This window comes from the organism of the source record quoted next, unplaced genomic scaffold (assembly GCF_019419815.1).
Source record: "Pyrus x bretschneideri cultivar Hongxiangsu unplaced genomic scaffold, Pyrus_bretschneideri_v1 Contig25, whole genome shotgun sequence".
Classification (NCBI taxonomy): Eukaryota; Viridiplantae; Streptophyta; class Magnoliopsida; order Rosales; family Rosaceae; genus Pyrus; species Pyrus x bretschneideri.
The window spans coordinates 2,555,418-2,566,217 of NW_025999557.1; the positions used below are offsets into that span (position 1 = coordinate 2,555,418).

The 10,800-nt window shown below is 37.2% G+C and overlaps 1 protein-coding gene across 1 annotated transcript; it reads right to left on the reverse strand.

Annotated features, from left to right (window-relative positions):
* Nucleotides 1-8: 8 nt before the first annotated feature.
* On the reverse strand, nt 9-7,987 carry LOC103949955 (probable LRR receptor-like serine/threonine-protein kinase At1g53430). The gene is made up of 24 exons (XM_009361092.3): nt 7,790-7,987; nt 5,495-5,666; nt 5,335-5,406; nt 5,151-5,219; nt 4,983-5,048; nt 4,830-4,901; nt 4,544-4,615; nt 4,389-4,460; nt 4,199-4,270; nt 4,007-4,075; nt 3,850-3,921; nt 3,675-3,746; nt 3,498-3,563; nt 3,286-3,345; nt 3,120-3,155; nt 2,990-3,033; nt 2,528-2,895; nt 2,205-2,403; nt 1,974-2,108; nt 1,775-1,896; nt 1,367-1,577; nt 1,057-1,294; nt 695-845; nt 9-562 (listed from the first exon to the last, which is right to left on the reverse strand). Exons 1-24 carry the CDS (start codon nt 7,902-7,904, stop codon nt 158-160), a joined length of 3,030 nt encoding a protein of 1,009 aa, XP_009359367.3. The 5' UTR covers nt 7,905-7,987; the 3' UTR covers nt 9-157.
* Nucleotides 7,988-10,800: the final 2,813 nt, after the last annotated feature.

Consider the following 10,800-nt stretch of genomic DNA (forward strand, 5'->3'; position numbering starts at 1 on the left):
TGGTAGAATAAAATCAAGAAACCAATTCTTCTTCAATAACTTCAAAACATATTTGTCTCATAATCTCCTTTACAAAAAATATGGACCAATTGAATTGAGAAAAAACAATTGCAAAACCTTCATTTCTTCAGCTTTTCATCACTGAAAAGGTGAAAATTCACATATTATTAAGTAGCTTGCTTGTTGAAGAATGTTCCATATTCTCATCCTTACTAGGAAGAGAAACCGAGGAATCAACCCACGGACCCTCCATTGACATGCCTCGTACATGACTATCTTGTGAGAGCATGGAAACGTTGGTTTGACTGTCTTGTGATAGCCTCTCAAAGGCCTTAAACCTTGCATCTTGTTCCACTGGACCACGCTTCATTGGTGCTTGAACTGGAGTTTTTCCTTCGAGCATGCTTACTACAGAAGTCATGGTTGGTCTGAGAGTGGGAGATGGATTTGTGCATAAGAGCGCCAGGTTCAGCATTGTCATCGCCTCCGTTTTAGAGTAGTTTGAACCAAGATCTGGATCCACGAGTTCTAGCATGTTTCCTTGTTCTTGTAGAACATAGGCCTTCACAAACATTTAGCACCTCTTAGAACATATAAATTTTGTTTATTTTAAGGACATTTTGAATGTTCATAACAAGAAGAGTGGACCAGGAAGATCTTCTAAGGATTATGGAGTAGAATGGATAAAGCTTACCCCATCAAGAAGATACACGAACTCCTCCTTTGGCTTGTAACCCGTGTTGCTCTTTCCACTAACAATTTCTAAGGCAACGATACCAAAACTGTAAACATCTGCCTTGTCAGTTAAGTAACCTCTCATTGCGTATTCAGGAGCCATATAACCTCTGCAGAAATAGCATATAACTCCAGATCAGTGAGTGTGGTGCCATAAATCAACAGCAAACAAAGGCTAAGAGAAGCGTATATAAATTAGAGTATCAATATCTTTGGATACATAAACCATGCTGTCTTCCTGACCTATTAACACTGAATGTTGTAAAGCAGTCATACTAACGCATTATAGTGAAGTTCAAATATGTGAGAGATAACACTCACATTGTTCCAGCTATTCGTGTGCTGATATGCGTGTTTTCTTCTTCATCCAGCTTAGCTAAACCAAAGTCAGATATCTTGGCATTTAGATCCTTATCAAGCAGCACATTGGTTGCCTTTATATCCCTATGCACAATTTTCAATACTGATTCTTCATGAAGGTAAGCTAATCCACGTGCTATACCCAAGCATATCTTCTTTCTTGTTTTCCAGTCCAAATGTAGCCGTTGTTCCTCACGACCTACAAATTTACAGAGAAGTCAGATACAAATACCAAATTTGACATTCTGCTCAAGATGTTGCAAGTGTTTACCAAAAAGAGCGCGAGCAAGACTATTGTTTTCCATGTATTCATATATAAGCAACAACTGGTTTCCTTCAATACAGCAACCGAAAAGCCTCACGAGATTTGGGTGCTGCAAAGCTGATATCATGCCTATCTCGTTAACAAATTCACGGTTGCCTTGCTTTGATTTGGCCGAAAGCTGCTTAACAGCAATTATAGAACCATCTGACAGTACACCCTACGAATTGAGGAAGGTTATTTCAAATTCACATCTATATACAACGTATTTCTCTATCCGTTCAACAAACTCTCCCTCCGGCAGAAGATGGGTTTTGGAGGGAATTATTTCTTGCGCTAATAATCATTAAATTTCACATTCGTGCTATTACTGCCGACGCCAAATGTGAAAAATAATATTGTTGAAGTAATCATTACCTTGTAAACAGGCCCAAAACCTCCTTCACCAATCTTGTTTGAAGGATCAAAGTTACCAGTGGCTGCTTTAATTTGTCGTAGAGTAAAATAACCAGTTTTTTGTTCCAACCCACGACGCAGTTCTGCCACAAGGAAGAATCTTAGAAAATAACATACAACGAGGCATATGAAAAACTTTGTATGCAGAGATTATCCTTACCTTCATCCTCGTCTTTACCCCCTAAGTAACCAGCCTTTCGGAGGACTACCAAAACCAATACAACAGACACAAATGATGCTACTACAATACCGGCAATAGCACCAGCAGATAGCCCCCCAGTATCAACCTTAAAATCTGAGAAGTAAAAGTTCTGATGAAGTTAAGAGGCATGCAAGTAGGAAAAACAAAAAAAAATAAAAAATAATTTCCTACAACACGGGTGAAACTTACTTGGTGTCACAGTAATTGCAGATATAAGAGGCCCATAGACACCTCTGTTGGGAATGGCAGTAGTTCCTTTCCCTGCCCAGTATAAGTGAATCTCTAGAGTGCTGCCATTAACAATAACATTATCCAATTCTTTCACGACAACTTTACCAACACCTCCTGCTTCCTCCATAATATTGAAATCCTTCCAAACCAAATTCCCCTGCGCAAGAATCAAACTACAACATTACTTGCTAGCTTCCACCGAATTTACTGAATAGCCAAACCAAATCTTGTAAAACCAGCATATAGACGAAAATTCAACAATAATAAAAATCCACTCATACTTGAATTGAGATGTCAAATATGCGCTTCCCAAGGCTGCTGAATGTCTGGTCATCAGTATACATTATTTCAGAAAAGTGGAGCCGAACTTTGTAACTGCCCTTTAACATGCAAAGGCCATAGTACTTGAGTGAGAGAGGAGAAAGGCGAGCCGTTTGATAAAAGTCTGGACCATCCACATTAAGAGAAAATGTGTTTTTTGCGATGTAATCTGCATCATCGTTGTTCATATATACCCCTGTACTACTATAACCCCATCTTTCAGACGTTGAAATGAAGTGTGATTGTCCCACAGTGCTCAAGTCCTCTTCGTATTCATTACCCTCGAACTCGATCTTCCTCCCTCCACAATTGATAAATATGGAATGGTCTGTAGGTGTGACAAGAATCGTATTAGAAATTTATAAATGACATAAGTTGTTGCATGGTCATAGAAGAAGAAAATTAAATGAAACTAAACTCACGTTTCGGTTTTGACGAGCAAGGGAGGTCCTTCTTTAAGCACCATCTACACATTGAAAGAATTAAGGCTTAGTCATACATACATCTTGCAAAGGTTGATGAAAGGAGAAGTAAAAGTTTTAGAAAACTTACAAGTTTTCTGAAGACGAATAACTAGAAACTAGATTCCTGTTTAATAATCAATGGAATTAGCTAGTAAACAATATCCAACGAAGAAAGAGCATGTAGTAAGGACATAACAACTTGGAGAATAACATAGAAAGAATACAGTACTTGGGTTTGGATATTAACGACTTACACAGTCAACTGCTGGCAACTAACAGAAGGCGATCCTGTAAAATTGTTGTAAGACAAGTCCCTGCAACAGATTTTACATGGGATTGATTACAACTCTAGATTCATAGAGAAGCATAATTGAAATTGAAATCGAAGTTGGCTAGCATTTTGCACATAAAGAAATAAACATAGATAAACAGAACTTCATAGATTAGTAAAAGAGTATAGACTGACAAGTAATTTTTGTTGTTCAATATCCAGGTTGGTACTTCTCCGGTGAGTGAGTTGTTGGTCAAAAACCTGCAAGCGTAAATTCTTAAGATCAGTGCAGACATAGCTAACTCAATGAATAAATAAAACACGAAGCATTTGCTCGAATAAACGAATGCTTCTTTTATTTGATTGACTTACATATAACTTAGAGTGTCAACACGCTGAATCGTTTGTGGAATTTCACCAGTCAAGTTGTTAAAGCTCAGGTCTCTACAAGTTAGACAGAGGAAAAAGCCATCATATACTAGCTTACATCAGTGTGGTGACGATAAATTTATGCATCTATAAGTATACTGATTCTAAAAGCACTCACAATGTTTTTAATTGCCTCAGCTCGCCAAAATAATTTGGGATTGTACCACTAATTGAACAGTTTCTCAGAGTCCTGAGTCATAGATGCACATAAATTAGCATAACTGCATTACTAATTAAACGGTAGTAGAATTTTGATAGGGCTGTGTTATACTCACACTAGCTTGATATCCTTCATATCTTTCAAATTAGGAAACGGTGAACTTCCGTTTAAATCAGATATTCTCCTGATACAAAGGACACATCAGAAATATTTATTTGTTTTATTGTTGCAGATTTTGAATTAGCAACCAATCATTAGATCAATACCCTAAATATGTAATTACAAGATAGAGGAGCGGTGATCTCACAATTCAGTTAAGTTTTTCAACGAAGATATGATCGAAGGTATAGGGCCTTCCAAGGATGTGCCTTGCATATCACTGCAGTAGATTTAATACAATTCTTCAGCGGAAACAGTATAAACATTAACCAACATTCAAAAATTTGATTTAAAGAAGTGAATGATGGGAGATGAATATAATGAGGAGCAGCACGCACAGTCTTTCAAGTTTGGTCCAGTTTCCAATAAAACTCGGTATCTTCCCTGATAATCGGCTCCCATCTATCCTACTGCAGGCAGTAAAAGAAGATGTGAAATTGTCTGTTCAAGAATCCTACACATCTAAACAATTGAGTTGTGCCACATCACTTACAAATCAGTTAAGTTCTTTAGGTTTCCGTATGATTCTGGTATAGTCCCTGTAAAATTGTTGGCAGAAAGAAGGCTGTGGAAAATGAAAGAGACGGTTATGCATTTATTTCGAAGCTGATAGATTTCTCCGGTATTTACATACATAACAAGGAGCTGACGCTAATCATATGTACATGAAGAGCATAGTCTGATAGAAAATTTCTGATTAATCAACAAAAGTTTTCTACATTGTTTGGATAATTAATGAAAGATTTCGATGATGAATAGAAATGAGAATTTTGTCTTACAGTCTTTTTAAGTTAGTTAGCTTTCCGATGTTTTGGGGAAGATGCCCTTCAAACTGATTATCTTCCAACACCCTGGAAAATGCAATTTGGCAGTCAAGGTTATGCACATTCCTTCTCTTTTTGTCAATAAGCAAAGAACATTGCAATACTTACAACTCTGTAAGCATAGTAAAGCCATCAATGGGAATTGAACCATTGAGTCGATTTCCCAAAAGATTCCTGCAGCATACCAACAGTTAAATTACATGTTAGGCCTACACATGCTAAAAGTGGCCACACGACCACTACTTAAGGTCTCGGTGATATGAAGGCATCACTTACAGAGCGCGAAAAGGAGCACGAGAGAGGCTTGCAGGGATTGATCCATTGATGTAATTGCGAGTGAGATCACTGTTTAATACGGACAAACAATTGAAATTCATCTCCACAGTCCATACCCCAGCTAACGTCCATAAACAAATTCAATAAGCTGAGAGACAAAAAACGTAAAATGTGTATCACTTACATTGCTTCCAGATGTGTAAGATTTCCGAGTTCCTCAGGTATAACTCCAGTTAAATTGAGACCCTTCATCTCACTATAAAACCAACATTTAAGCAAAACTAATAATTAGAAAGGAACAACAGAACTAAGAACAATAGAACTTCAGACCAACAAAGTTATACATGATTGTGACATGGCAAGTGTTGCTTGGAAAGGAACAGTTGCAAGTGACATTGCTCAGAATATCATCAGTGAAGTATTTGTAGAAGCCTGCTCCACCATCTTGGCAAGAACTTTGACTGATGTTCCAGTGAGTGTTGTGTAACTTTTTGGAAATTGTTTCAAGAATTTTCACTGCAACGTATGCAAAAATCGATTAGCGATATTAAGTAAATAGGTTCAGTTGGAGAAACAAAGATTAGAGGTAACTAAAATAACACAAATCTACCACTTCCTACAACCAATTATGCTATATAGTACTTTTTATTGCTGCCTATAAAACTACTCATCGCACCCAACTTTAGATGAAATTAGCTTACTTCATGTTTACAGCTAATCAAAACTGTTCACCGCACCCATGAATTCACAAGTCGCACCCAACCCAAGCACAAACCCACACTTACTCAGAATCAACATTACCAACCCAAATCACATTACAACACTGAGGTTTTATGGGTAATTTCGGACCCATATCGAAGCATCAAACTGCTCCGGCTAGTAGGTCAGGACGGTATGCCCGCTTATAACCAAATTCAAATATCCCGACTCATAGTTTAAGTAATTTAAAATATAAACGGTCTTGTCATATACAAAACGGCTAAGAGGATCTTACGATATTAAATAGAGGTTATAAAATTACATTTCCGTGGGATTTATTGACAAATTTGAACAAATGTTTCGTAATATATTGACAAGTTCTGGTAGAAGACTTTTCAGCCAAAACCAAAACAATATAGCAGATTTGGAAGCAACTTGAAGAACATCACGTGGTCAAAATTCAATATGCAGAAAAACAATGGTCAATATTCATATATATTTAAAAATATCCTCTTTTTGGGTCTGACCATTTAATCAAAAAACTAGATCATGTGCCCCTGTTCACACTTCTAAGGCATTTACGTAGTCGTCCAACTCAACTATAACCTAATTCCGGTCGACCTAAAACTAATTGTGAAACTCTATCCAGGAAAATAATATAATTCATAATTTAATATTTTAAATAGTATATCAGCTACTTAGTACTAACGTCTAGTGGTACTCCTCTTAGTTTCTAGGTGAGAGGTCTTGCGTTTGATTCTCGCCAAAAAAGAATTTAAACCACATTATTGCTAACTCGTTGTGAGGCTTAGTCCGCTTCTTTATCTGCCTAGTGCAAATATTATTGTTTATTAAAAAAAATAGTAAATCGTTTGTCATTTTGTTTTGATTGGACACATTATGCAATCACTGTTATTAAGAAATTGCCACATTATGTAATTATTGGACACTTGTGAGGCAATCAACCTACAACATTTTGCTATATGATAATCAAATATGCTACAAACAAAACAGATAAAGATAATTGAATTAAATTAAATACAACCATGAAGATAATTAAATTAAAATTACTATTTTTTATTTTATGAAAAAGAAAGAAGATTTTGTAGATCTGGAACAGGCTTATGTCCTCGTCTCCTTCAAGGTTTCAAGACATGCAAATCAGTGCAGACAGATGGACTGCCCATTTTGCAACTTGTACTCATGTGAATTATATAAGGACTATTATGTCCCTTATCATCATCTTTTTTTCTCTCTCAATTGCACTGGTACAGCAGGGTAAAACTGTAATCTCAGATACAAATAGCACAGAGCCAACTGGGAAGACAATGCATGTGGCATCAAACAGAATTATTGTCATCGTTGCGTTCTGATTTAATATTGCAATATCATGTGAAGAAAAGTTTTTAGGTGACATTGTTTTATTTGACAAAAACGTCACGATAACAATGAAACTCTTTTATAAATCATTCCCCTAAGATGAGGATCCTATGTGTAAAACAAAGAAATGGGAATATTTATAAAGAAATACGGTTGAAACTGATCTTCTTAAGCCAAAACTAAAAGATGTTTGTTTTAAAATGAAGAAAGTAGAAAGATTTTAAATCTCTGATACTAATAGTTGCAGTTCCCCAATTATATTTTGGTTTGCAATTGTTTTATGAAAATTCATGGACCAAAAAGAGAAACGACATTGACAGCGAGCCAGAGAAGCTTGAAACATAGAGCAGTTAGCACAACACAGATGCAAATGAATTCAATCTCCTTGCTTTTTTGCAATTTTCTTAGCAACCAAGCAGAGAAGTTGTCACAGCTCACAACACAAAACCAACTGCAATGCAATGCCCTCCTCAATGAACGCTAAACCCAAAAACCTAGAAAATATTTGCAGTTAAAATTAAAAAAAGATTAAAGCGAGAATGAATGATTATAGCACTTACCTTCTTCCAGAGGCAAAAGTTGAGCATTCGATTCGAACTCAGTGAAGCAATTCAAAGCCAGAAACCCCAGCAGAAGAACGAAAGCAATCTCAGAACTCGTAAACATGAATCTCATTTTCCTCCAGGACACAATAACTGCTTTTCTTCGATGTTTACAGCAAAACCAAATTCCAATCTTATTGTCTTTACATTCAACAAACGACAACAAAACGGAAATAGAATGAAGAGAGAGAAAGAAACAGAGGGAGCGGATGGTTTTTGGCGTGGAGGGAAAGGGACAAAGAGGTGAGTATGTTTTTTTGGAGAGATATAGGGAGGTAGAGAGAGGGAGATTCTGGTTCATATACAATGTACGGAGTCAAAAGGAAAGAGATGCGAAAGAGAGAGACAAAGAGAGAGAAAAAGAGTACCGCCGGCCCGCCGGTAAGGAGTGAGAAAAATCAATGTTTTTGCTTTGTGGTTATGGAAAGCGTCAAACTGCTTTGGTCATGGCGGTCAATAAAATAACACGCAAAAGTTTCAGTTTTCTGTGATATCCCTCCGCCCTCCTTCCTTTAAAGCACCTTGACCAAAATGAAAAATACGATAGATTAAATTTTGTAAATTAAATAACATAGAAGTTGATGATTTAATTATTACTTAAACGTACTCATTTTCTATTGATAACACATCATTTAGTTTACAAATTTAGCCTCCTTAACATTACTCAATGAAGAAATGAGATAATGCTAGAAATATTAAATTTGCAAACTAAATGATGTGTCACTAATAGAAATGAGCACGTTAACGCTTAAATAATAAACCAATCATCAACTTTCATATCCTTTAGCTTCTAAAATTTTGTCTACAAATTTAATTTTCATAACATTATCCAACGAAATGTGATGTTCCAATACGTGCTGCGACTTTTTTTTTATTATTATTTTAAACAAAACGTGTTGTGACTTTTAGAGACTCATTTTTTAAACTTATTTCTTTTGCTTCAGACCATTGATTTATCATTGATTCGTTCAATTCTATGACTAAAAAGCTAGAGTGATGGAAGACAAAAAAAGGTGTACAAATCAATCCGGTCTATATGATGTATGGTGTGTAAATTTTTGTTCATTTTGATGAATTTTTATATGTAATGTCTTAAACTATCATTCTTTTATACAAAAATATTATTTTGCTAAGGAGTGAGATATTTTGGCCTAAATCATACAGTGAGGTGGTCATAATAAATTATTGTAATTAATTTTAAACTCATTATCCACGAGATTCGAATCTTAATTTTTTTTTAATAGAAAAAAATATTATCATGACTGGTAACTACATATTTGACAAAGAAAAATATTTGCATCTTAGTTAAGAAAAAAAAAATATTTGCCTCCACCCCATGGGATTTACTGTGACAGCCAATTCCGGATTTTTCGAACTGTAGGGGTGAAATGACGTTTTTGCCCCTAGTGTGGTTATTTCGTTGTGTGGTTGTTTTTGGATTTTGTTGGCAGGTTTTGGACCACACACACACTCTCCCACACCCCCTCACCCTTTCCCCTGTCCTGCATCCCTGTCCCGAGCCCTCTCTCTCTCCCTTTCCTATCCTCTATGTACGGACACACCCAAAAACCATCCAAACCTTCACAGATCGAGGAAACAAATTACATATTCGTGCTCGTGAGGTCCTTGGGAGTTCAACCATACCCATTTCAGGTAAGGATACCTTCGTTTTCACGTCGAACTCGGGATACCCCGATTTGGTCACTGTTTATGCACACGTTAATTCTTGTGTTTTTGGGAATTTCAAGCTTGTAGGAAGCTTGGTGAGGTCCTTAGGAGGCTCGGGGTGGTTCGTTTGAAGGTTTTGGACGTTGGGATCGTGAGTTACAAGGTTGGGCGGAGTTGGTGGTGTTTTCCCGGCGAGATTCCGTGTGTTTTAGTACTTGAAAGTGGTATGGATTTGTTCCTCTCGTTGTAAGCTTCATTTTGGTATCAATTTTGTGAAATTTGGTTGAAAAACGAAGAAGTTACAAGGTTTTAAAGTTTTCCCGATTTTCAGGCGCCGGAGCTTCGCCGGAGAAGATAACGGAATGTTCCGTCAGTTTGGACGGAATATTCCTAACGGCGTTAACGGAATCCGTTAAAGTTAACGGAATATTCCTGATGCCGTCAGTGTGCCAGGCACGTGCCGGCGCGTGTGGCCGTGCCTTGGGCGGCGTGTGGGGGCGCGTGCGGCGGTGGAAAATTTTTCTAAAAATATGGGGATGTTCCTGAGGTTGAGTAGATCACGTTGGTGTATTTATACACCCCATTTGAGCATTGTATGAGAAGTTATTTCGTGATGTTGGTTATGTGCTTTAAAATTAACGTTTTTATAGTAGTTTCGCATATAGGTGAGACCTATCCCGAGGACGAGCGCGGTCACTCGAGGCAAGGGGGTTACGACCCTTCTACATACCAGTGAGTGGGCTTTTGTTTTCTATATATACCTATATACTTACGTTTTTCCCAGAAAGTGATTGGAAATGTTTATACGTTTATATGTCATGCTTATTGTTTGCCATTTATTACGCATTATTAGTCGTATATGTGTGTATATATATATATATATATATATATGTTTGGTGCTGCGGACGCACAGGTAAGTGCCAGGTGAGTTATGATTTATGTTTATGTTTAGCAGTGATTTGAGATGCATAAAGAGCTCATAACCTGCACCCCCAGTGTTAGTGCTCCCGCCCAGAGTTAGGCACAGTCCTTCACATGATGTTCACCTCCCACACCACACGCTCATCTTGGATCCAAGTTAGGTGCACAATCCTGTCGTACAGACCACTTTAGGTGGTTCCGACTCATAGGTGACCCGCGATTATTCGCCCAGCCTTCACGTGATCGTAGCACTTGAGCGTACTTATATTACACTCAGTCCTGTCGTACAGACCACTTTAGGTGGTTCCAACTCGTGTGCAAGTATAGTTAGTGAGATGGAGATTTGAGCTCTAGATTCAGCCGTACAGGTCACGTTAAGT

Coding starts and splice junctions, on each gene's coding strand:
- LOC103949955 (XM_009361092.3), bottom strand. CDS start 7,904: ATGAGATTCATGTTTACGAGTTCTGAGATTGCTTTCGTTCTTCTGCTG. Junction 5,220..5,334: donor CTTACACATCTGGAAGCAAT/GTAAGTGATACA, acceptor CGTATTAAACAG/TGATCTCACTCGCAATTACA. Junction 846..1,056: donor ACACGAATAGCTGGAACAAT/GTGAGTGTTATC, acceptor CTATTTCTGCAG/AGGTTATATGGCTCCTGAAT.